We start from the raw sequence: 27,814 nt of genomic DNA, 5'->3' as shown, positions 1-27,814 counted from the left end.
TTTTGATATAGAAATGGGCAAAGGTCGCCCATCCAGGTTAGCTTAGCTCATCCAGGTTAGCTTAGCTCAAACACTGGTAGTCAAGGGGAGCAGGTCTAAAAGATTAACTTAACAACATCACTAAACACTCCTGTTTGCTTTTGAGACGTGTTTATTTACCATGTGCACTCTATATTTTTACACGTTAGGTTGTCTACTACATCAGGCCAAGATTTTTAGTGTTGAAAACAGCATCCTTTTTGGGTGATTCTGACCCCTAATCCAGTGCGCACGTGAAGTGACGTCACATCGACGGAGCCTCCATATGAAATCAAACGGGGATGTGACGGATATAAAAGCAAGAGGCAAGATCAAGGCGCAATGTTATGATGAAAATAATAAGTAAAAGTATGTCCCAATTGTAACATACTGCATCCTAACTATATTCTTTTTATCTTCAGATGTAGTATGTAGAATAGAAAAAAGAAAGAGTATGCGATTCGGAACGCAGGGTGTATGTATTTGATTCTAAAATGGCATAGTAAAGACAACTAGAGCGCCACATACCGTGATAAATAAACATGACCCAACACGCACACAGGAGTGTTTAGTGATGCCGTAAAGTTATTGACTACCAGTGTTTGAGCTAAGCTAACCTGGATGAGCTAAGCTAACCTGGATGAAAGACCTTTGCCCATTTATATATCAAAAATGCACGCACAGTTACAGGAATGTTTTTTCTCACTTTTCTTCAGCAGGAGCTTGAGGAAAAAAGCAAACAAATAAGAGGCTGCCTATAGAGCACAGGTTCAACCTTTAAGGTATAATCACTTACTCTAAAATGACATTTCCTATATGATTGCAGTCTTAAGGTACTAGACATCCAATCATGTCCTTGTTCTCTTCTGAATGGTGCATTCAAGTACTGCTGTTTTTTTTCTAAATACTGTATATTGATTTGTCTTTTTATTTGATTGTTTTTTTTAAGGATTTTTTATTCTTTCTTATGATTGGCTGAGAGGTGACATGTATAATAGCATGCTGCTACAGTCTGTGTTTAGTTGATTTATTTCCTAGTTGAAATTATGGCTGCCAGGAATAAAGATGCTCAGTTCATTTATTTCTTTTTTTAGTATTTTTATTTTTTTCTCCCTGGAGACTCTCTGCACTACTCTCTCTCTCCCTCTCCCTCTCCCTCTCTCTCTCTCTCTCTGTCTCTCTCTCTCTCTCTCCCTCTCTCTCTCTCTCTCTCCCTCTCCCTCTCCCTCTCCCTCTCTCTCTCTCTCTCTCTCTCTCTCTCTCTCTCTCTCTCTCTCTTTCTCTCTCTCTCATTCTCTCTCATTCTCTCTCTCTCTCTCATTTATAATGAATGAGTAGATTTGCTCAGCATGCCTGTTGTTCATGTGATGTCAGAGGTTTGTCATAGTGGATTAGGTCCACAGCATATGGTTTAAACCACACTCAGACTTCCTTCCTCACACACTCCTCATTTACACACAAACACACACACATACATACACGCACACACACACACACACACACACACACACACACACACACACACACACACACACACACACACACACACACACACACACACACACACACACACACACACACACACACACACACACACACACACACACAAGTGCATGACGTGTGCACACAAGGCAGAAGTGTGCTACATACCACTGCCTAAGGTTATTGTGAATAATTCATGTCCCTAAAGTCACACACACACACACGCTCACACACACACGAGCGCAGGCACATATTTTATTTTACTCAAATGCTATCAGCTGCAAGTGTGTATCCTCTTTCTGACTTTAACTGTTTCTCATTTTCCTCCTCAAGTGTCCCAAACACACACACACACACACACACACACACACACACACACACACACACACACACACACACACACACACACACACACACACACAGTGGTAACAGGCATACTGACTGAGCCAGCAGGGGATGTGGGTCAGCCAGACGGCAATGTATTGGAACTGTTACTTTTTTAATTAAGCTCTTGCAGCAGTGCAGCCGGGGCCCTGTATGTATTGAATATGTATTGTGCAGAGCTGTGAAAGTCTCACCTCTGGCCTCCAACATTATGCAGCGCTGCTTCCTCACGGGAGGCACCTCGCCAAGGCCACAGCCACACACCCACAGTGCATACACAAAAGTGGCTGGTTGCCTTGTAGAACGCATTGTAATTCAGACTCTTTCTCTTCTTGCACTATTTTCGAACCAACTCTGATTTCCTCTTGGTTTCCTCTACTCTTTTATTACTTATTATTTTATTGTGTTCAGTATACTGGCGCTGGATGTGACTTTGTTATCATAGAGAATCCAGTTGGCTTGTGAATGAATTCATTTCATCCCAGCTTACTTCACTCTATTAATGCAGGGGTAATCAAAAGGTCGTTTTGAGCATCTGGTAGTGGTTATCGTAATGTTCATGTTGAGTAATGTTAACACAGTCAATTAAAAACAACACCCGTTTTAATTTATTATCTTAATGACAAAGACCCCGTTATTTTGTTATCTACTCGCCTTTTTTTTCATTTCCCATTAGAATTGAATGTTAATTGTCATCTCTCTGTATTTCCATCTCTCTCTCTCTCTCTCTCTCTCTCTCTCTCTCTCTCTCTCTCTCTCTCTCTCTCTCTCTCTCTGTATTATCCTCCCTCTATTCCCGTTGTCTGCCCAGAAGGTTGTTTCTAGTGAATTGCAGCCCACATGTGTTGGTGTGTTCACGAGTGAGACTCTAAAGATAAATGGTTGTTTTGGAAGGCAAGAAATCCCATCTCACACAAGACACATAAATTGACCTACTTTTTTTCTGTTCTTCCTGACATCCCTAGCCAATATCTAATGGGCGTGTGTGTGTGTTCTGTGTATGTGTGCATAGATGGTTTCGTTCAGGTTTTACTATGTGAAGACATATGCCATGTTTTCTTGCCTTCTCTCGCAGATACTTAAAGATGTCCTATTGTTATGAACCGGTGTTGTACCACATCCAATTTACAAGCCTCACATGAACATTAAAACAGGCTATAAATATTATGTGTGTGCTCTTAGATCTCTGTTAAAATGGTAATACATATTTCCGAGCTTGTATTTGTTGCTGCCATATTACCGGCAGTTTTATTAGTGTTGTCATGAATACTTGGACTCCTTTATATCAGCTAGGAGGTATATATTGAGCTCAGTGAAAGATGAATGTGAATAGAAAGTTGGTCGCTGGATCAAGTGATACAGTAAATGCTACAACAATCCATGGAGATACTTTTGAAATGCATTTAAAGGTGGAGTCAGTGATTCTGGAGAATGCTTATTGGAATATTTCAGAACACACACACACAGTACGGACAGGTAAGCGAAACCGTGTGGAGATATTCACTGATTTTGACAAGAAGTGATTTTGACAACAAGCGTTCTTTAGCATTGCTGACTCCACCTTTAAATCCAGCCATATGTAGAGGACTGCGGATGCATTGGTTAAAGGTTCAGTAAGCGGAATGGTCAGTTTAGCTAACTTCCTGTCAGTGACTGCAGTTAGCAGTCCCCTCCATCGTCCCCACGTCACCACATTAATGCACTGCGGCCTTCAAGCAGCGAGTTATCTAGCATCTTCTCAGATCCATAAGTGTGATAAAACATGATATGAACCATCAAAACAGGCATTGGGAAGGATTTTTACCTGCTCCGCCATTGCAGGCACATAAACATTCACCCATCTGTCGCTCTGCATGTGCACCGGCAGTGAGACAGGTGCCGGTTTGTAGCGTTCTCTCTTCTGATTGGTTATCAGTAGTGGGATCTCCGAAAAGTTTTTTTGTTGATTACATGCAGAGCAGCTGACTGAGATATCTGCTTTATGAAAAGCGCACACTATATAAGTGTTCACTGTATGAATAAAGAGCGATTTAACACTTATATTAACGTAAATAAATGGCTTACTTCACCTCTAAGTCCAGGATGTGTGTAGTAGGTTATAGGGTGTGTGTGATGAAACCAGCATGTGTCTTCTGTCCGGTTCCAACTGGATAAATAAAGGTTTAGTAAATTATCACTTTGCATATCTTGGCTAAGTTCATTTGAGCATTGGGTCACTGACCTGCCACATTCATTCCCCATGCGGTATCTCCCTCCACATTCATTAGTCTGAATCTATAGCCAAACAGTCAAAATGATTTACAGTAAAAAGTAATACCACTGCACTGGTTTATACAGGGGGCTTTGCAAAAATAACTGTGATTAACAAGATGAAAATGGAATGTTTAACAGTGTCCGAAAAACAGTTTTAAGTGTATAATCAATTATCATACAAGCAGTGTGTTCTAGTTCCAACCTGGTTTCCATCTTAGAACATTGATAGAGTGCAGTTTACAAAGTGTGCCTATTCCACATAACTTGGGTTCCAGTCCATGTCTTTTTTTTCCTTTGTCTGCACAGTTACTTTGCCAAAAAATAAACGTGTGATCTTTTACAACCAGCTGAACAATTACGATCTCAGAGTTAATAGTCCAAACATCTATTTTTTAAGATGTTCAGTGATAAGAAATTGCTCAAATCAGCTGCTCTCCTACTAGCTTCATTAAACCTAAAGCACTTAGAGACTTTAACACTTCACCGCAGCAGCACCCACGCTTGCATGAATATTTCCCTTTCATAACAGTGCAGTGCCCCCGTGCTAGTTGATCTAAGTCAGATGCTATCAACTTTGTCCTTCATGCAGCAAAACAAATAACTGCTTTTATTGTATTGTGCAATCTTGTGTAACCTCTAGACAAATCATGCGTTCCGAATCGCATACTTTCTACTATTTAGTATGGTGGAAAAAAGATTTAGGATGTCTCGATTCTTGTGGACAGATGTAGGATGGTTAGAAAGACCCAGATGTGTCTACTACATCCGGTCAAGATGTTTTAGTGTTGAAAGAAACGGCATCCTATTTGGGCGATTCTGACCCACAATCCATTGCGCATTTGAAGTGACGTCACATCGACGGAGCCTCCATATGAAAACAAACGGGGATGCAACGGATATAAAAGCAAGAGGCAAGATCAAGGCGCAATGTTATGATGAAATAAATAAGTAAAAGTATGTCCCAATTGTAGCATACTGCATCCTAACTAGATTATTTTTATCGTCAGATGTAGTAAGTAGGATAGAAAAAAGAAAGGGTATGCGATTCGGAACGCAGGGAAAGACAGAACAGGAGTCCCTTGCTAGGGGGGAGTTTGCGAGGAGTGTGTATCCCTTACCTACAAAGTTCTGAAGCAGAGAAGAACTTGGCTTTTGAAGATGAGGCTCTGTGAGAGACTGAGAACTTTGCAACTGAACCTCTCTGCTTTCCCCTTGTGCTGTGTTATTCTGTGAAACCCAGTGTGTGTTTGTGTCTTCTGCTCCTTCAGCTGCGTATATCCAACTCTGTTTCTACTTGAGAAAACAATGCACAACAGAGCCTTTGTAATATAAATAATACAAAATCTGAACTCACAGGGGGAAACAAGTCATTAGGTAGCGTCACAAAACGGTTGATTGTGCACAAATGCCTCTGCGGATGTACACAGCATGCATAGTCTCACTCACTGGCCGACTGTTTTTGTGTAAAGTAATAGCCAATCTTGTGGTATTTGCTGTGCTATGATTTGACCATGGCCGGTTAAGTTGTGCAGCTTCTGAGGTGAAGGCAGGTAGTCATAGCAAAATATTCTGTAAGGTATGTGTATCCTTCAAATTTACCATATTATTCACACCATAATGATGCATTCACAAGCACTTGAAAGAAAACAGTTGACATGTTTTAATGGCTGCAACACCCCAAAGCACCCCCCCCCCCCCCCTCCCTGAAATAACTGAGCAACGTCTGTTTTCTGGTGTAATCACACCTCATAACTTAGCTCCAGGAGCACTGTATCTTGCCAAGATGTGAACACACATTCTTTTTAACGCATGCAAGGGCAAGAAGTTCACTGTAGTGCAGATAGAAAGCTGGGGAAGGGTGGGGTCTGCAGCATACTTATCAGTCTGAAGTTTGTTGTTATGCTAAATCACTAAGAGCAAGGAACTAAGTATACTAGCAGCTAGCCTGTGGTGCACTGGCTATACTGTTACCATACCAATCGTAGCTGCCCTGCACAGCACCTGACAATTCTTTTGACTTGTACTACTTAGGAAAGTTATTAGCATGTGGAGTTCAAAATCAGATAACAACCAATTGTGATAGCAGATAAAGTGTGCGGAATGATAAACTGCATATGTGTTATTGATTTGATTGTAAGGCTGTTTATTGGAAGTGAGTTTTCAAATTTTTACCAATTATTGGCATTAAAAAGTAAAACTATTGTTAAAAAAATTACCTTAAACATTCATGATCTATAAACAGTGAAACCTAGTCAAAATCTAGTTCTGTCTTCAGGAAGTGTTATGAACTTTTAAAATAACGAGAAGAAGAGAACTATCTTCCCTAAAAAAAAAAAAGGGGGAAAAATCACTCCCCAATTTAGAACACTAGGGGCACTTTCACGACCCGGATACAACTAGAGCAGCACTCGATCTGGATGGAGCTGACAGACAGAGTGGGGGATAGATGTCAATTGTCATTAGTGAAGAGAAATGGACTGCGAGAGAGAAAGAACTAGACTGTGTCCTTCTCTGTCTTTGTGAGGTGTCACAGGTGGAAACATCATTTCCCAGGCAGCACTGACACACTCTGTCAACCAGCAGAGATGGAAAAGGATTCCAGACACACACACGCACACATACACACACACACACACACACGCACGCACGCACACACACACACACACACACACACACACACACACACATACACACACACACACACACATACAGCTGCACAGTAGACACCCTTAGTCTCACGAGTGTTTAGATACACATTGGCTGGTAAACAATTTCACAAATTAACATATAAAGTGGAAAAGGTCCGCATAGACACCAACAAACAGACTTCTGAACTAACATTGCAAGCGGCCTACTTTAGTTGACTCCCTAATAGTCTTTATCATCAGGAATGTAACTAAAAATCACAAATGCTCTATTAAAAAGCACATGTGTTTTTCCCATCAGGCTATCAGCATAACTACATATACATGCAAACAGCCTTGTTTGTGCGCGCATACACACTTTTTGGACTTGGCAGCGACTTCAACAACAGGTTGTACACACACACAAAAAGGATTCCAGACACACACACACACACACGCACACACTCACACATACTCAAATATATTCCAGGCAGTTTTCCCCCTTAAATGATAATAATCCCCTCTAGCTTCATGAATATTTACCATGTGCACCATTGCTACAACTATGTCAAAGATGCTTGTATTTTTGTACTCACCCTGAGTGTGTTTTTCAAGGGTGCAGGTACATCTCAGCATGAGTGATGCCAAAATAACCTGCACACACACACACACACACACACACACACACACACACACACACACACACACACACACACACACACACACACACACACACACACACACACACACATAACTTCTATTCTCTGTATTTGACATTGGAGAAGTTAGTGCAGCTAAGCTAAATCAAAGCATCCGGACACTGGGCACAGGGATTGAATGAGAAGGTTTATACTGGAGTCAGCCCATGGACAACAAGGTCTAAATTGATCTAGTTATCTCTCTCTCTCTCTCTCTCTCTCTCTCTCTCTCTCTCTCTCTCTCTCTAGCTCTAGCTCTATCTCTCTCTCTCTCTCTCTCTCTCTCTCTCAGGCACAATTAAAAGGAGATCACAGCAAATCACAGGTGCTGTTGACCCTCTGTGTGTCACTGCTGCGACCATTTTTGACTCACTCTCTTTGTATACAGGTGTAACTCAATTATTTGTATTCTAATCTTAGAAATACATTGCACTGCACTACGACTCCAAGCGATGATTGACGGCAGCTCCTTGCTCCCTGGCCCAGCTATGCATCCATGCAGTCAGCTGAATTGGACCAGCCACCAACCCACAGAAGGACCATTTCAGAAGCACCTTGGCATGTCTACATACAGTACACAATAGCCCATCAAACCAAGCTGCACTTTTTCTAAGTAGTAGGGCACTTTAAGACCTTCTTCTTAAATAAGGGTAAGAACGAAGGGTTGTGAGTTGAGAAAAAGGAGTAAAAAAAGACATAATTCACCAGGGTAAATTGTGACCATGGCGGGCTTTTAAGCACCAAGCACTTAGCAACAAGACCGGTGTGCAGTTTGACACATTTAACTTCCTGCAAAGGGGCACACAGAGAAAGGAACAAGTTGATGTAAAATGCAGGATGAAGCTGTGGGTTTGCCTGTGAGCAATCCTCAGCGCTAGTTAATTTTAGATGATGGGAGGACTTTTGAACGTGCAGGAGAGCATCTGCTCCAAATGGTAGGAAAAAACTAGCTTTTAAACGCTGCTTAAGGAAGGAGCGAGAGATGGAGGAATGTGTTATGCAAACAGATTGGGCTAACTATTAGAGATGAAGGCCAGAGGTGTGGATGGGATGGATGCTCGGAGATGGAAAGTGTGCCACACGCAAACGATCAAACTTGATGAACATTGTCACGCTCTTTCTTATTCCATCTACTCCATTACATTTTACATAGCCTGTGTGATCAAAGTATAAGCTATTCAATGGATACACAATGTCTCAGTATGGGTCTACCTTTATAATTACAAACCAGTTATGGTCCTTTCAATTGGTTGTTCCTTCTTTGAGAATTCCTTCCAGAAAATTGATAGCCAGTACAAACTTAATACAATATATGTTACCAGGTGTTATAGTAGCTTTTGATCTGTGTGTGCCAAGTTACCATCAAGATTAACTTTATCCTAATTCTGTTGCACATTTATTTTCTCCAAAAATGTTACCTAAAGCAGGGTCTAGATTCTACAAAACTGAGTAGTGTATACACAGATTCATGCTGGAGACGTGTTACTTGTGACAAAGGTTGCTTGGCTGTGTGTGTGGGGGGGCCAAGTTAAAAAGGGCTGGTAATCAGCTGTGTAATAGGTCACTGCCGCCTCTTTAAATGCTTACGGTTCCTTTGCCCAGACCTTAGGTGGGATGTTCCAACAGCATGTGTCTGTGCGGGGGCTAACACAGCAAGTAAAACATTGCCCTCTTCTCTTCAGGTTACCCAACCTGTACATTTAGCCATCCCTCCTCTGCGTGAACTCAAGCAAAGCAGAGGCAGTGTTAAAATGGTCAGCAACTTACAACCAACAGATCATGTGTCCTATTGAGTGAATTTACACTCTGCCGCTGGGCCTAACCCTCTGAACTTCACTCTTCCCGCCCACATATGTCTGACTGTGCTGGATACCATAATTACTCTTCCACACTTTATGCCAACCCTTTTTTTTACCTGCGTGACTTGGCTGTGCATGATGATCCCACATGCCGCCTTCATACTTTGTCTATGTTGTATGCATGTTCAATCGGTTCACCAAAAAAACACAATGCAGGCAAAGAAAATCTATATGCATGCTGGAAATACGTCCTTTCTCTTCTCCGAGACCGTCTCAGTCACGCTCCGACAGATGACATTTGCGAAGGAGGAGACAGAGGAAAAAGCCAGGGCAGGCTCTGTGTTTTTTTTTTTTGGAATGATGAGAGAAGAATAGCGAGGGATGATGAATAAATGAATTCTACATCTGTGCTGTCATCCCTTTATTCTTCCTCCCCCCCCCCCCTCTCCTCCCGTAGGGTCCTGTGAGGCCGTCTGATCCTAGTGGGGGGATTGTCAGGTCTACGCATCCACAGCAAAGTGACACGTTGACACCAGCCTCCCCCCCCCCCCCCCCCCCCCAGTGAGACACATCATGAAGCGGCTCTGTTGTTAAATGGGGTTGACAACACAAATAAGGAATTGTTTACATGCAAACAAGTGGCGGCACGTCTGCAGTGGCGGCTGGAAAATGAAATTAGACGTACGAAGAGGGGGGGGGCTTAAAGGAACATCTGCTCCAAGAGGATGCCACTACTCAACCTTCATATCAGAACAGATTTAGGACACTATCTTATCATTTATAATCCCAGGAGAGATCATATCGTTTGATGTAAAAGGAAAGAATTTCAGTCTCCTAAAGGCTTGTTAGATTAGGAAAAAGGCCCTTTAACAGTCTTAATGTACGATCACAGCAGAGTAAAAGGAACATTAGCTGGGTGTCTTGTGCACATTTTGATGCGTTGCTTCAGAAATGGGTGATGGAAACAGTAGAACCAAATGATATGTATTTGCAAAAAAACCTCACTCGGGTTGGTTTTTGACTTGTGTGAAAAAAGTTAACGTGCAGCATGGGCTATGGAAACATATTGGTTGAATAAGGTCTGAACGTAGTGAACATTGAACACATGTGAAAGATCAGCTGGTTGGTTGTTGATTACCCTCTCTGCCGCCATGTGCATCACAATCTCAAGTCTTGGTCTCCACATAGCAGTACACACAGTGTAGAGTAACAACTTGCCCAATGGAAACCAATCCCTACAGACCCCTGTCTATGTGTTTGTTATTTTCCAGTTTGTAACATCTACTTATTCTACTCTTTTTACCATGTTACAGTCTGTTGCTTGATGGAAATGCACCTTATTTACATTTCTCTTTTTTGCAAACTTTCCAAAAATATCCTTCTTCACATTGAGATGGAAACCTGGCCCGTCACAGTGTCCTCTCATGCGTGTGACATTGTATTAGACCTCATCAACACTGCATCTCCTCCCTTCTGTCTCCCTTCAAATGGCAAGATGTTCTCACCATAATTGTAAATGCACTCTTCTGCATGCAAATACCAGTCCCCCCCTACCACCTTTCTACACTCCCCTCCGATTTCCAATTAAGATCCAGACAGAGATAGAGGATCTCAAAGGGGAGCGCACCATAGTGGGCTGGGCTCCAGACATAAGAGGGGGGGGGGGTTATTGAGTGTCCATGACCCCCGGGTACCCTCACCTCACTGTCTCACATCACAGCCTCCTCTACACTATTCTACTGTGTCCTGATCCCACCTCCCTGCAGAGGTGGAGGTGTCCTTGATTAGAATAGTCATTGAAATGAAGGATTGAAACTCACTCACAGGGTGTGCATGTATGTTTGGTGTGTGTGTGTGTGTGTGTGTGTGTGTGTGTGTGTGTGTGTGTGTGTGTGTGTGTGTGTGTGTGTGTGTGTGTGTGTGTGTGTGTGTGTCTGCGCGACTGTGTGTGAGAGTATTGAACACCAGTGGTCATTATCTGATAACAAAGGGGTGTTTTGTGCCGAGATATGGGGGACATATGAATATTAATTTGTAGATTTTGCTTCATCCAGTCTTATTTTTTAAGGATGGCCCCTAGCGATATATAACTGAAACGTGATACAAATGATTATGAAATATAACTTTAATTGGATAATCATTGGATTAAAGGGAATGCATTTGGAATGACCCTGCATTTGCCATGTGACATTATCACAATATGTCTGTCTGTGTTTCTTGCCCTCTCTTATGCATTGTAGCACCCTCAGTCCGGATGCTGACCCTGATGCCTCGTTCCAGAGGGAGGGCTTTGGCAGACAGAGTATGTCAGAGAAACGCATCAAGCAGTACGAAGACGCCAACGAGCTGGAGATCATCAAGACGCGCAAGTCCAAGAGCATGGATCTAGGTAAAGGCTTTTCTTTTCTTGATATAGCGACATATCACTATTGTCTCCCTAACCCCCGCCCATCCGAGTGCCCAGGTATATAGATTAAACCCCCACACATGTGTCGGGAAGTGACATGAACCAAAACAGTGTGAGAAACCTTTCAAAATGAACAATAAACAAACAGACCAAATATGCATTTTGGCCCCTACACTTAACATACAGAAAAGGTTTGAATGTTGGGTAAAATGTGTTTCATTTTGGTTTTCTTATACCCCCACGATTGCTGTTTGATTGAGGGTTCCGTACCAGCCAGGACCTGCAACTTCTTGCAATTACCGCTAACGACTCCATGCCAAAAAAAAAATAATAAAATGTTGAGAATGTCACAACCATCGAATGGCAAACCGCGTTTTTACACTTTGGTGTTTATACGAAACAAGCAAATGCATCATGTTAACGAGTGTGCTTTGGAGGGTGCTGGTGTGCGGGTGTCCTTAAAGGTGAAGTCATGGGGGCGCCTTTAGCTCAGTCGGTAAGGCGTCCCCCTCCCGGGCCGGGCCCAGCGGCAGATCCGGGTTCGATTCCCGCCCGCGGTCGTCCTCTGCATGTCACTCCCCTCTCTGCCCCATTTCACCTCTGTCTCTCTGCACTATCAATAAAGCATAAAAATGCCCAAAAAATATCTTAAAAAAAAAAAAAAAAGTCAGTTAGTGCGTTAACATGCAGACTCATAATCGGGAAAATAAACAAAAAAGACTTCAACAGGAATTGTAAAATGTATGTAAACACCTTTATTCGAACTACTTCGCACACAAATCGGCACATTAACAGACAAGCAAAGTCGGATAAGAACACCTAGATAACTCGTTCATAGTCGGCATTTTATCTGCATGTAAACAGGATCGCACATCGCACATCGGAGTTTGCGTTCTGCGCTTGCTCGGAATCCCTGCCGGGGAGACGACGTAATAAATAGAAGGGTTGTTGCCGGAAGGGAACCATACGTGGCTCTATAACCACTTGTTGAAAGGGCTACAGCGCCACCTAGCATAGTGAGGAGATATTCACTGATTATGACAAAAAGGGATTTTTTTTTTGACTCAACCTAATTGGAGTAAGTGTGCTTATCACATCATCTAAACCCATTTAATTTGAGGAAAACTACAAGTAAATACCCTTAGAATGCTCTAATCTGTCATTGCACAGGATAAGTGTACACCCATATGGCAAGTACATTGGGTCAAAACTGAACCAGAAAGTTGGCCTGCAACCTGCCATGAAAAGTTTCCAAAAAGAGAGATTGGATCTCAATTGTGGCACAGCAGTGTTACTGGCTATCCCGTGGGTGTGTTTACAGTCTGACCTGTGTGATAGTCCAACGTTTGTGTTCTTCTCTCTGTTGGACTTCCAAAGGACGTGATGTGCTAGATATCACTGTAACCTGTAGTCAGTCTTTAACCTTTTCACCCATTCCAACTGTCTCAGTAAAATGTACAATAATGGTGAAAGTGAGACAACTTCAAAACAGACCCTGGACCAGTGGAGCATTGTAAAAACACAAGAAGATAGAGCACAAGGGATGGGAGGGCCAGTATACACATATTCAAAAACATACACTCAAACACATTAACTGTATTTAGGAATGCTGGTGTGAGTTCACAGCCTCTCCCACTGAGACTGAAGCAGGCGGTGTCTTCTCTGGGATCACTGGCCAGTCAAAACAGATAACAGCTAAATAAGCTTCACATGGAGCCAGAGACCTGTATCAATCTAAAGACTCTCCCACACACTAGCGTAGGGCTGGGCCACTTCAGTCAACCATGTGGCTTACATCTTCCCAGTAGTATCCCCCCCAACCCTTTATCCATTATCCAAACTGTTTCTTTCCACAAAGTGAACCCAGACACAAACAAACGTCCAGCAGAAAGTGCTACTTAGGAAAGACACAAGTCATTTGATAGTTTTCACTGAGCAGTAAGTTGAGCATCAAACTCTGTTCCATTACGTTCGTTAGTGTCGAATCAAAGTATAATTGGATAGAACTGATGACAGTCCGTGAGTAGAATGGACAGGATGCCGAGATTGGCTCCTTGATGGCGTTCTAATCATTGCAAATGCACATGTTATCAAGGCTTTTAATCCAACATGGTTCTTAATTGTTCCAAAATGGTTTCACCATGTATGCGTGAATATGATTAGATTCTGGGGAAACAAACAGGTTATTTTTCTTCTTTTTTTTTTTTAAATAGTTTATCTGATAATTAGATGACGCCTCACTCATGGGATAACCAATGCTATTGATATTTTATAAATCTCTATAATTGCTCTATTATATCTTAATTCAGATCAGTGTGTGATTGTGTGTGCATGCGTGCATCCGTGTGTGTGTGTGTGTGCGTGCATGCATGTTATTAGATTGAATTCAAAATCAAATGTTTCCCTTTCAGTACTTTCGGGGCCCAATTTAGTGTGTATACTCCTGACAAAAACTCCTTGCCTGTAAACAATCATAATTCACCAGTGAGAGTAATACAGTGTTGAGATGGTGCAGGTAAGTAGACACCTTGTTCCTCTCACATATTAACTCTGAATATACTAACTGATGGAATGTCCCGGAAAAGAATAGTTTTTCCGTCAGTACATGGAACGCAGCATCTAAATTATGTGTTCAAAAACAGTTAAAAATTGAATGTAGCCTTAGCCTTGTAATTGGCACACTGTTGGACTTTGAAGGTGCATACCTCTGTTCTCTCCATTAACACATTAATATACCTTATCTATGCGTTCAAAGCCGACCCTGACTAAACATTTAACATGTACAACAATGCTATCACCTTCACCCTCCCCATTGCATTCTGTCTCTTAGTATTTTCCTACCATCCTTTAAGTCATGTTCCAGGTGTGCCCAAATCACATCCGCAAGATGGATTTCATGACTTTGAAGGCCCCATCAATGTTGAAATATGCTAAACTGGCCAGACACCCCGCGGTTCAATCCCATTTAGATGTGGAATGAGATTGAGTGAGGGAGAAGAAAGAGAGGGGAGAAAGAGACATTGAGGTGCCGCGGCTGGCAGTAATACATTAGCACATTTTCAGCCACTTTTGCCTTGTAAGCCTCTTTTGATCGACAGGTCCCTGCACATGCTGTTATATCTATTCTACATTCTGAGACTATTCAGTATCTGCCCAGCACTTTCTCATTCTGTCTATTTTTCTTCTGCTTTGCATGTGCTCAAGACACTAACCCCATCTTGCTTGTATGTATGCTCTTTAACAGCAGCAGATGAGATTAACTGCAGCACAAGAACCAATGGAGGTAAGCTAACCATGCCCGGACAAGCTCAATAACACTATCATCATCATTACAATAGGGCCATTATGTCTGTTCATTCAGCTCGCTCCATGGGTCAATGATGGAGATTGGAAAAAGCTCGTCCCACATATTTCTCTATAACCAGCTCATAAGCCAACTGTTATTGGCTGTGCGATCTTGGCACCTCTTTTTTGATGCATATTGAGGAGAGGGTTGCTGTAGTAATTGCAGCATTATCAAAAGAGGGTTTTCATATTGCTGAGAGGTATAGTTGCAGGATGTTGAATAGAGACTTGGCAACCCATGTGGGGAACCTGTGCCATTGTGCTGGTTCTGAACTGGAAAATGATAGAAGAAAAACACTTTTTTACTCCAGGAGTTGTGGAGGGGCTGGAGGGAGCCAGCCATTGGAGAGGCATTTTGCAAATGAGAGGCATTCATTGCCAGTTGGCTTCTTTGCAGGTCATCCATCATATCCAGGCTGTGTCCAGCATTGATTGAAGCATGTTAGCACCAGTGCATTCACGCCAATACATGAATGAGTTGATTGACTTGGTTATTAGAGGATATATTTAAGTGGTATGTGGCATATCATAACAGAAATATTACGTTTTGTATATCGCAAGGCCTCCTAACAATACGCTTAGAGCCTGAACAAGTATTAAGATCAATACTTTACAGACTAGTAAAGCCTCATCACTGATAGACCAGCAGTGGTAAATAAGAGACACACACTGTAAGCTCATCATAATGGTGAGTTTCCATTCCAGCCAAGTTGCAGTTGATCCAGCAGGTTGCCAGGCTTGGCATGAGAGTTGCCAGCGTGTGGGAATGAATAGCTTTGCTAGCTGAGCTAAAAAGGTTTAAAAGTCAGCGGTTGACCAGTATGGGTTTTTCAAAGGTCCATACCCACATTCAGAGAGCAGGTCAGTCGATGGCCGATATATGTAATAATACCAATATCACGTTGTTGTTGTTTTTTTGAATTTTATAAAATTCAACAATTTAAGGATTATAGAACATGAGGAACAAAATAGAAATGAAATGAACATGAATTTAAAAAATGTTGACACAGAAAAGAAAAAAAATAATTAAAATGTGCACGGAAAAATACAATCGAAAAAAATAATCAAAAGATGAATTTTGGATTACAAATATAAAAATGGCTACCATTGCTCCATAGCAGCCACACTGATGAGACTATAGCAGATGTATAGGCTGATGACATTAATTGGGCCAATTAATAATACTCTAGTAAAAAACACAGTTTTATTGGGTTAATTAAACGGTATAATCACAGAACAGTATCCAGTATCCTTCATTGAGATATAAAGCAGTCTGGGTAATGATGATTCCTTTGCTGACACATGTTGAGCGTACGGAGGACGTCCTCTGTCGAGAGCTAATAGTCCACAACTGGCAGAGACAAAGGAGCAGGCCGACCCAGAGACCACTCACTTCCACTGGGATACCTGGACGTGGCCTTCCCCCGACCACCTCGGAGGCTATTTTTATCATAATTACCCTTTTACCGCCCTGCTTTAAGCCTCAGCTCTCCGAATAAATTATGTGTAATGGAGCCCCCTGTCTGTACACAGAGCTTTACATGCAAGGGGCCTCTGGTGAATGATGTCCGGGGGAGCATAGTTTTAGCTGCTCTAATTAGACTATGGGCTCGTGTCCCTGTAATAATCGCTACTGATTTATTCATGGAGTTTGGCCCATACCTCCCCTGTTAACGTTTAATGGCAATGGATCTTCTCCAATTAGCTGTCCTTGCCCTTAATATGACTAAGGAACACACAGCACGTTGGCCGTTTCTGTCCTGTAAGAAGTCCGGGTGGGTGCATATCCACCGCCTTATTTGGTTTAATTGTCCTATTTCTTTTAGTGTTTTTATTTTTTCTCATTTTGATTTGCATTCCTCCTCCAGACGTGTGAGGAGTGACAAACTCCAGTCTGTATGCGACGGGGGTAAATCTGTATTTTTGTCCCTCTGAATAAGAGGTGGAGATGAGGGGAGCAGAGCACCAAGGCTTTCTGTTGTGTGATAGGAATCACATAATAGACTGGCATACAGAGAGCTGTCCGTCAAACTCTCCCTGGAGAGTCAGGCGGGCTTCTTGCTTCTGATGAAAACAAAAGGCAGGTTTTTTTTTCTGATGCAGACCGGGTTCTATGGACACACTCTCTCTCTCTCTCTCTCTCTCTCTTTCTCTCTGTCTCTCTTTGCCTCGCTCTCTCGTTCTCTTCATGTCTCCTGGCTTCTCCCAGTCATACGCCACGCTCGCTAGAAAACAATGCCAGAGGAAGATCATGGCGTGGAATACTGAGCGGTATCGGGGATTATTCCCTGTTTCCGAGTTTACAGCAGATGTCATTTGCGTTCCCTCGAAACTGTTGCATCCCGTGGCGGATCTAACTCGCAATCCCATTGTGTCAAACATGCACACTGGCTTCTTCCAGCGCGTCTGCTTGTTGGCAGGCACAACGCATACACTTGAGAGAGAAAAAAAAAAACGGAAAACAAATGTACATGGCATTCAGTCTGGGGTTGACTGAGTTTTATCCATAAAAGTATGATAAAACATTACAGCATGTCCTGGCTGTAGCATATATGGCTACGCATACTGTATTTTATTTCTATAAACTGTCCTCTTCTTGTCCTTCACATGATGAGATTACTCCTTCCAAACAAATGAATTACATGATTTATTTTTACTTGCATCCTCTTGCTCTTGGAAGGCTTGCTCATGCTTTTTCCTGGCATTGGAATTCATCCTAGTCATCACAAATGGCCCACCTCGGAGGAGGAGAGAATACAGTAAAACGAATCTTCTGTTCCAGAAACCGGAGAACTTTTGACCCCCCTAGACATTTGTAGCATATAGTTAAAGTTTCATTTTACTGTCCGATGCAGCTGGAAGGCGCGCACACACACACACACACACACACACACACACACACACACACACACACACACACACACACACACACACATACACACACACACACACACACAGGCTCTTCCCACTAAATGCAGGCAAGCATTATAGGATTGGTGTTCATTTATTTTGAATGGTCCTTTCAGGATGGGCTCTATAGGTTCTCTTGGGATTCTGGACTGATATTAACATTGACAACATAGGAAGGGGAAGTGGTGTGTTTAGGACATAACGGCACCTAAACCGTAGTGGAAACCCAACACCAGCTGACCTTTCAGCCTCTAGCTGACTTCATTGACACCAGAGATGATGGAGAAGCACTCACACTCTCAGTAAGGGTGTGCTGGTAGCCCATGTAGTGAGAAGATGTCCTCTGCCCCATGTGACCACTAAGATCTCAAATGTAGCATGGGAACGCTCAGTTCCTTTGTCAGCGATGTTGGAGAACGCTTGTTGACAAAATCACTTTTTTGTGAAAATCTGTGAATCCAGTGTTGATACACTGCCTAGGATTTTTTTAAACGGGCATGTTGCTAGCTACGTCGGGCCCCCTTTGTTAACATACCCTCTGTTTACATACCAGTTTACAGAGCCTAGGCTGTTTTTTAACACTAGATTTTCTTATCGCGCACACACACATCACATATAGGTAGCACGGATCATGAGGAGATACTCACTGATTTGGCAAAAAGTGCTTTTTTGAAAACAAGCATTCTCCAGAATCACTGACTCCACCTTTAATGCAGTCTAGATGGCGTGTGTTTGAACTGTCAAACCCAAGGTAGCCGGCTAATCGCTAGTGAGCTGCTTCAGGTCTGCTTGGTTAAGGGATGGAGAATGGAATAGCAATGGGGTTTCAGCCAACAGAAGAGACAAGCTGCCACTGGTGAGATGATGATAACAGTAGCAGCGTATGGGCATCTTGTGCATAGTGCTCCAGGTTAACTCTGAAGCCTTTTACTCATTCATTCCATGATTTTTGCAACCTTATTCACAACGTTCTATGTTCCTGCCTCCATCTCTCACACACTCAACACATGTGTCCCAGAGAGGGGGTTCTCAGTGGTCACAAATTGTTGTCTTTCAGTGATGGTGGTTTATTTGTCTTTGCCTAATCTGTGTTTGGCTATCATACCTTGCGCCTAAACATCCACCGTGATCAGCAGTGGCTCATGCCTCATTGAGGCCACTTTAAACACGCTGAGGCCTTTGTTGATGGTAGCTGACAAAAAAGTGTGTTTGTATGTCATACGTTTGTGTGTGTGTGTGTGGGGCACACACTTGCAAACATATACATCCAGTGTTTTGTATGTGCGTGTTCTATTCATTTGGGGGGTAGAAGAGGCTAGCCCTTAAAGCAACATTTGCTATTGAAAGGTAACAGGAAGAGAGCTGTTTATTTACACCGTGTGAAGCCAGAGAGGAAATGGCAGCGTACGCTCACTAAATGTGGAGGGTCTATATGGACTACAGGGGGTCATAAAGGCACAATGCGCTGCTTTGTCCACACTACATCAACATGTGTTCAGCCCCTCAGAGAGAGTCCGTAAAGGCTGCTAAAGTGATTTAATCAACAGTTTGATCCATTATTACTGATAGGTCCCTCTGCGAAAAGTTTTATATCTAATAGGCCTTTTACTCGCACACATTCAGAAATCCATTTGTTATCCCCCCCACCCCACCCCCCGCACTCTGAACTGAGGCAGAATAAAGGGGACAGAAAATCAACCAGCTGCTTGTTTACCAACTGGCAGCTAAGGTAAAGAGCTCCGGGGGGGGGGGGGGGAAGTAAGTGACGGACGCTCCTTCTTGACAAAATGAAATACCAATAGCAGAGTCACGCTCCACTTACATACCCTAAACAAACCCCTGGCAAGCATCGGAGAAATAATTACCGCTGTCTGGGACCCGACCTGAGAGCTTGACTGTTCAAAATTCACTTACCTTCCCAACACATGCTGGCTAGAGCTAATCTGCGCTCTGCTTGGCCTTGTGGGTAAGGTACTCGAACAACTATGCGTAGCAGTATGTTTAACACATGTGCGCTAATCCAATCAAATTAGACTTTGCCAAAGGTTTCATGTCATAAGAGCCCTTTATAACGCATGTATGATTTACACGGTTTGTTGTGTGCAGCATTGATCAGCAAAGGAAATAAAGCAGGGGCCACTGGTCTTGTCTCATGAAGACACTTCTGTCCATAAACCATATTGTCATGCTAATGCTAAAGTGTGTTTTTGTGTTGCAATGTGCAGTGCATATGTTGACAATGTATTGGAATGCTTTGCTAGCTTTGTTTTGAAGGTGGCCTGTGTCTACGTATGATTTCATTGTCTTCGCCCTCCATAAGCCAATCAACATAAGGCTGATGACAGAGCATTTCCTTCAGGTTGTGCTATATGTTCACATGATAACACCTAAGAAGTACAGCAAGAGTACTGATTTGAGAGTCTGTTGGGGTTAGAATGGGCGTGGGAATAAAAGGGATTGGTGTTATCCCTTGGACTTTTGGAATTTCCTTTGTATATACGGCTCCCTTTCTTATTCCCTCCTTTCTGTGTTTTACTCAGCCTCTTTTAGAGAAACTGAGTAAATGAGACCGCCTACGGAAGTAGCTTTAGCTCTACAGTCTATCTTAACATTTTTGGGAATGTATTATATTTTAGTACAAGGCCCTAATCTCACTGGCACTGTGGTACAATTGTCCTCTTTAATAGTATCCCATTTATATGCATTATGTTTCAGCCCAGTCATTTAACAGTGCTAGACGCAGGGACAAAGGATGAATAATAATTTGCAAAAGGAAAATGTTGGAGTGGAGAAATAGTGCTCTGTTCTCATTTCAACACACTCCTTTGGCCAGGCGACGACATCATTTGTTTTTTCATGTTAATTGACTTTGCACCTTCTCTTTCCAAGGCCATCCCACACAATCACATGCAAAACTATCACATCTGAATGATTCCCTGATAGGCAATGGGCTAAGTGATGAAAAGGTTTAGGTTGCCATTGTTGCTTTGTGACACTCTTCCACGTTCCTTTCCGTTGTGCAGACCCAGAGGTGGGCCCCTCCCTGGGCTTGAAGAGGTCCAGCTCTCTGGAGAGCCTCCAGACAGCGACGCTGAACGGGGAGATCAACATCCGGGGGCCACGCCCACACATCGCCAGGGGCCGCGGCTGCAATGAGAGCTTCAGAGCAGCCATAGACAAGTCCTACGAGAACCCTGGAGTCATGCCGCCAGAAGAGGAGAACAGTATGGACACATGTGAGTGTGGGGACATTAACGCTTATCCTATAGACTGGCCTCATTTTGACCCGGGAGGTAAACGTCTTGTCATATCTCACAGGTGCTTTACTCTATCTTCACAACTCTGCTTGACTTTGTCAATGTGTCCCCAATGACCTTGTATGATTGTTTTATGGTTCACTTTTAATTGGTGCTTTTTAAAAATATGAATGTATCGGGCTCAATTTGTCTCCAGTCAAAATCGCCCAATTCCTCCTATCCAGTTTTAATAGATGGAACTATTTATTGGGTCATGTTGGTCATGGGTCCTTATTTAAATCGAATGCAATATGCAACTTCAATGGCTCCTAAGATAAGATTTAAAAATAAGTTTTTTTAAACTAAGATCACAATAGTTACATAGCTAATAGGGTTTTGAGAAAAAAAAAGTACAATTATTGCTATAATGCTTGTTTCTTTCACTGCTTTATGCCTGGGGTCTAAATGAGCTACCGTGGCTAGCAACATCCCCATTTACAGATTCTAGGCTGTGTATTAACACTGGATTCTTTTTGCAGTGCACACACACACAGTGCGGACAGCGGATCATGAGGAGATATTCATTGATTTTGATAACAAGAATAAAGTGCCCTAAGTGAGTTATGTATCTGACTTGATTATTTACAGAAGGGTGGCATTCACCCTAAAGAAAGTAGGTTAGGGATCCCCACTTTACAGAGTGGGGGTGAGTCACAGGAGTGTCTAGCTTACACACTCATTCTTATTCACATAGTTCATGTTGAGAGGAATTGTTAGAGACATGTTCTCCCAGGAGCTTACATACTCGTAAAGTGCATTGCCATGTTTTCCAACTGAGTGCATGCGTGGAAACAAATTCTACTGTTTACCCACATACGCCAGGGTCCCACTGTTTGCATTGACACTTAATATGTATGTGTAATTGCATTTACTATGATTAGAAATGGAATACTATGCCATGCGTGGGTATGTGATATGTTTGGCGCGTATAACATGGTAGAATTTGCCAAGGTTTCCTCCCATTGGTTTTCCCTGCTTACCTTACTAAAACAACAATTCCCATACTTCATTCTAGACAAACTTTGTATAGGAAATACATGCCACCCAGTGTGTCCCCTACCATTGTCTTGGTATTTCTTCCAGTGATGTTTGCGCGAAATAACAACAAGTTATATTCTATCAAATAACAATAAAGACTTATCTTCCTTATGTAGGTAATGTGCACGTAGTGTCTAGGCTACTACTGTGTTGCTTTGCTGCTCTCTCCTCTGCTCCGTTTTGTGAGGTGTGGATGAAGACGCTAACGTTAGCTCTGCTGCTAGACATCTTATCTGGATCTCGATCAATGGACCAGAGGTGTCTGACTTCACAGGAGGCAGTGGAAACTGCTTGAAAGTAGGCTACTGGAATAGTTTTCCAAACAGGCAAATAGGTGATAGCTAGAATGGACATGACTTTGTAAAAAAGAAATCAAAGACAGACTATTGTAAAATAATATGTGTAGTAAAAAATACGAGTTGTACAAAATGACTGTAAAAAGAAATGTGTGCACGGTTTGTGTGCACCCCCCCAAGCAGTAAACCTAATAATTGATAATTGATATAGGATTTATATAGCGCTTTATTCCCTAAGGACTCAAAGCGCTTACATGGTTCGAGGTTCAATTCGTTCACACACAGTCATACCGGTGGAGAACCTAGGAGAAACACTGTCCGTTTGAGGGAGTATATCCATCTCTACTTGTCGTTTGATGACAAAAAGAGGTGTCAGGCACAGAGAGACAGGTGTGTTCTGTTTTCCTGACAGGTAATCAAACTGTGCACCGCCACAAGAGTAATCACCAGATATACATTTCCCATTCACCATTAAAAAGGTTGGAAGACATTTGAAAGAAGAGGGAATTATTTGCCTGAAATGCTTTGTTCTCATAAGCTTCTGTCGGCAAGCCTCTAAATACAGTCTTATCTCGGCAAAAAGAAAAATGGGGAAAAGCGAGCGATTTTTTCCCTTGCCGTGGTATATTGCATTCTTCCCCCCATGATATTCAAATAACTCTGTTTTTCAATTTAGATAAAAGGCAGCCGGTCGGGCGCTCGTCACCGAGGTTAATAGTCAAAGTTGACAGATAAGCCGCTGCCTTCGTCTGCTCCTAGACTTTCTATTTACATAAAATAAGAATGTGGCTTCGCCCAAAAGAAAATGTGTCCCCACAAGATATAAAAATACACTTCCCCCCTGTGCCACTTTGTGTTCAACCGCTTCATAGGGGAGGAAAGAAAGAGAACAAATAAAAATCTGTTCCTGTGAGCGAAAAGTCCCTTTCTTTTATGTGTTGTAATAAGGCTGGCAATTTAACTTGTCTGTCATAACCTGCGACTGACGGGCTGGTTTTCACATGTCCGTTAAAGTACCATTAAGGGTTTAATGGCTGACTTTTCAGTAAAATTGACAAATTATTTCCTGTCGTTTTGAAAATTATCTTTCCGAAACCCCTGACACTTCCATCAATGCTTCTGTCATTTGAGATTGTCAGCCAAGTCTTTTTATTTATTTCTTTTCAGTTCCATTCAATGGCTGTGAATGGTCTCACCTTTTGCTGTGTGTGGAGTTACAGGATTTTTCTGTCAGCTTTCTTTTGATAGGAGATAGCTTATTATTCCGTTTTGCTTTATTTGAAATGAAATGAAATTGAAGTTGAGATAGGATAATACAACTGATATGGCCTTTTGTAATAATATAATATCATATCTGTAAAGAACATTGCCACAGACAGAGGTATTCACATGCTTATAAGAACACACAAGCACACATGACCACTGCCCTTTGGGACATTCTGAATTCAGATGTTTAGTATGTTATCTGCAGCTTGGCATATAAGGCAGTATATAGCGGCATTAGCACTCCTGCTAATCTCATCCATTTAGAAAAGCCAGATACGGCTCACAGCTGCTTTTCACTGGCATTTTCTCTTAAGTGGATGATAAGCAGGCCTGAGATTGAGTGATACAACTGATACTCATTCACAACCTGCCTCCAACAAATGTGTGGAGGTGGTGAAATGCAATGAATTGCATAATTAAGTAGGCTTTAAGCTGACTGTTTGCTCTCCATTCCTGCAATACATTGTGTCATATTGGGATCCTTTTGAGATCCCACAAACACACACACACACGCACACACACACACACACACACACACACACACACACACACACACACACACACACCCACATGCTTTTCTCTCCTCCATCAAAAAAGGCCCAATTTCGATGACAACATGCCAGACTGTAATACGTTGTAATCTGAAGGACATCCACCTCACGCCTCTAGAGCCACATGATACAGGATAGACAGGAGCATCACATATGCAATTAAGATCCCCGGGAGCCTTTTACCAAGATTATTTAAATGTATAATTACTGACAGATTAATTACATTTTGCCCATCACTTCTGATTAGATGTGATGGAAACTTTGATGGAGTTTAATCAACCTTACATCACCCAAGGAGTTTGGCTTTTTCAATTTGATGGCCGGGGTTTAAACCAGTTCAGACTGCAATTGCGTATGCGACTATCATGACAGTTGGCACCCTTTTTCATACGAAGTGTAACAGCAAAACGGAAAGCAAAAAAAAAGGACGGTTCTCTTGTGAGCTCTGGGTAATGTAAAGATTTGAAAATGTATTCAACTAAATGCTATTCTCAAAAGGTGTACAATGTAAATATACTCCTAATGAGGCAGCTGAATTCAGTGTGTTTTGTACCTTGTGGGACACAGCCTCTCTTTTAATGGCTCATCAGAAGAAAGAAAGAGAAAGAATGCCTTGAAGCTGATAATAGAACGTGGTGTTGTGTTTGCTAGTTTTAATTGCTGCTTCTGGGATCCACGGGGAGTCACGGTTAGAGTTAAAGGTGTAGTCAGCCATTCTGGAGAACACTTGTTTTTAGTAAAAATAAAAATAAAATCACCTTTGTCAAAATCTGTGAATATGTATTCACACTGTGCTAACTGTCTGTGCTGTGTGTCCGCTGAACAAAAATAATATGGTGTTAATACACAGCCTAGCCTAGCCTCTGTAAACGATCATGTAAACAACGGGTATGTAAACAAAATGCATCGCGAGGATATATTCACAGATTGGAACAAAAAAGTATTGACAACAACTGTTCTCTAGAATCCCTGACTCCACATTTTAAAGTTAAAGGCCTACTTCACCGGTGGGAATATGAAGGTGTATTGAATTCTGTGACATCACAGTAAGAGAAATGTAGGGTTAGACAGTGAGACCATAAAACACTCTTTCTGCCTTTTCTCAGGCTAGGATGAACCAATTTCATTTTTTTTTTGGCACATTTATACTACATAGGATCTCATAATTCAATACACCTTCATATTCCCACCGGTGAAGTAGGGCCTTTAAATGTCATGTATGCACTCTTTACACTCTCATACTCTCAACATGTATATTTAACACTCCGTCCTTCCCACAGTGGATGAGGAGACAGAGGGCAGTTCCAGATCGGGTCGTGAGTCCATGTCCACTAGCGGCGACCTCATCATCGTGGGACCCGCCATGAACGGCAACCTCTCCAAAGAAGACGGACAGAGAGAGAGGGAAAGGGAGAAGAAGAAACCTGACAGAGAGAAAGACAGCGACAAGGACAAGAGCAAAGCCAAGAAAGGCGTTCTGAAGGGGCTCGGTGACATGTTCAGGTATAGGACACCAACATTCCCCCTTGTGTCGCCCCGAGCAACAATTGCTTATCTGCTTTATTTAATTCCAATTCACACAACATGTTTACCATTAGATAATACACAATTTGAACACCTTGTCTCTAGACGTTGCATGTGCTAATCAGGGACCCCTCTCCTTGAACCCTATGAGATGGGGGCAGTGTGTGTGTGTGTGTGTGTGGGGGGGGGGAAGCTATCGACCTCAAGGGCCTCTGGCACTTTTGAGCCAGATTATTTTTAATAAGGGCAGCCATGTTTTATTCATAATCCCGTTTCCAAAAGCAGTCCTCGCTATCAAAACACACTCTGCATTTGTTATCCAACGGACAATGTTCAATGTGCTAATGTGGGAGCTGTGATTTGATTCTAGGGGATAAAAGACCACTGGAGATGATAACATGGACTGCTGGTCCAAATCGCCGCCTGTGGCTGGTATCGTCGGTGGCTGTGTCATTGTGAGGGTTGTTTCAGATTTAAGAGGCAGCCTTTCAATATCCTTTGAGATATTCATCAGTTGGGAAAGATGTTGAGACAATCATTCCATGTCAATGATTTCATTTAGCAACACACTGTAGTAGGTCTTCAAATTGTGCTATCTCCGCAGGAAGTTGGAGGCGAAATTTGAACCATGGACATGAGAATAAACAACCCGCAGGTATCCATTCAGTAGTGTATCAATTCTACAAGGAGAATTAGTGAGGGGGAGTACCATTAATTTTTTTTTTCAATTGTGTGCTCATAAGAATATGGCATATATGAACGGTGGAGGCGGTGTGGAGTCACAAGTTGTTTTCATGTGGATTACTTTAATGGGATTAGCTTTAGCGTAGCGCTGCACACGGCTCAATTATGAACAATAAAGACGACAAGTGTGTTTTGAGGTCACGTTGGAGGAATGCGGCGAGTTTACTTATCTTCAATTATTCTCACCATTTAATTTTTTTGTTTTCCTACTCGGTACTACTGTCTTTATATCCTGGGCTTTGAATGCATTATACTCATAACAGGCCCCCATTCTGTCACACACACCCATCACATGTGTGCACACACACACACACACACATGCACGCACACACACACACACACACACACGCACACACAGACACACACACACACACACACACACACACACACACACACACACTCCACATACTCCACACATACTCCTTGTTGACACCTTCAAAAACATGACTGCTATAGAAGCTGTGACAGCTCTCTTTTCTATTCTCTCTCTCACGATCCCCTAAGCAGGTTTATAAAGTTAGAAATCGCACGGTGAAAATGAAACCATCCCACTGACAACAATACCAAAGTTTTTTCGTGGAGAACAAAAGTGATGTGAAATGACTTGCGGGGAAAAGGGAGGAGATAGAAAGAAAGTGAATGTGTAGCAATTATAGCAGGTTTTAGAAAACAGTTTTCAAACACATATACGTTACATTAGTAAGTTTCATATAGGAGTGTCTCCTTATTGCATCAACCCATCAAAAAGGCGTCCTGATTGCATTAATCCTTTGTAATGCTTGTCTTTGCGCTTTTCATTTGCATATTATAGACGGGCAGCACGCCCTCACTTCTCCCTGTATTTCTCACACACGCATGTCTCAACACTGGCGTTCTCCCTCTGAGGAGATTTCAAGGAGTTTGCAGCGCACTGCAATTTGAACTCATTTGCATGCAGGCCTTTGGGCGGCCTGGTTGAACGTGTAGTGCATGTCTGCTTAATGGACAGCCTGATTGGGAGTGCATTAACATCAGAGCCAGGGAGAAGGGTGGATGGCCTAATATAGGGAGAGAGAGGGAGGGAGAGACTGTGAGAGAAATACTGCTTGTGCAAGAATGACTGAAAGTGTGTGAGTGCGTGATGGAGAGAAAATTGACTGCCTTAAGTAAATACATTGCAGTGAAGAGCCCTTGCTCCCA

General features: G+C 42.3%; 1 protein-coding gene across 2 annotated transcripts in view; it reads left to right on the top strand.

Moving 5' to 3' along the window:
• LOC307267538 (partitioning defective 3 homolog) overlaps window positions 1–27,814 on the top strand; it is a 381,172-nt gene that overhangs the window by 240,065 nt on the left and 113,293 nt on the right. For both annotated transcript variants that reach the window (XM_080049880.1, XM_080049879.1), the window contains exons 17-19: window positions 11,499–11,647; window positions 20,944–21,156; window positions 25,648–25,870. In XM_080049880.1, coding sequence (XP_079906006.1) covers window positions 11,499–11,647; window positions 20,944–21,156; window positions 25,648–25,870 — 585 coding nt within the window. The remainder of the gene's footprint in view (window positions 1–11,498; window positions 11,648–20,943; window positions 21,157–25,647; window positions 25,871–27,814) is intronic.

This window comes from Ammodytes marinus (assembly GCF_949987685.1).
Source record: "Ammodytes marinus genome assembly, chromosome: 21".
NCBI classification, from domain to species: domain Eukaryota; kingdom Metazoa; phylum Chordata; class Actinopteri; order Uranoscopiformes; family Ammodytidae; genus Ammodytes; species Ammodytes marinus.
Note: the sequence above shows the minus strand (reverse complement) of the source record. Positions and strands in the feature narration are given on the sequence as shown.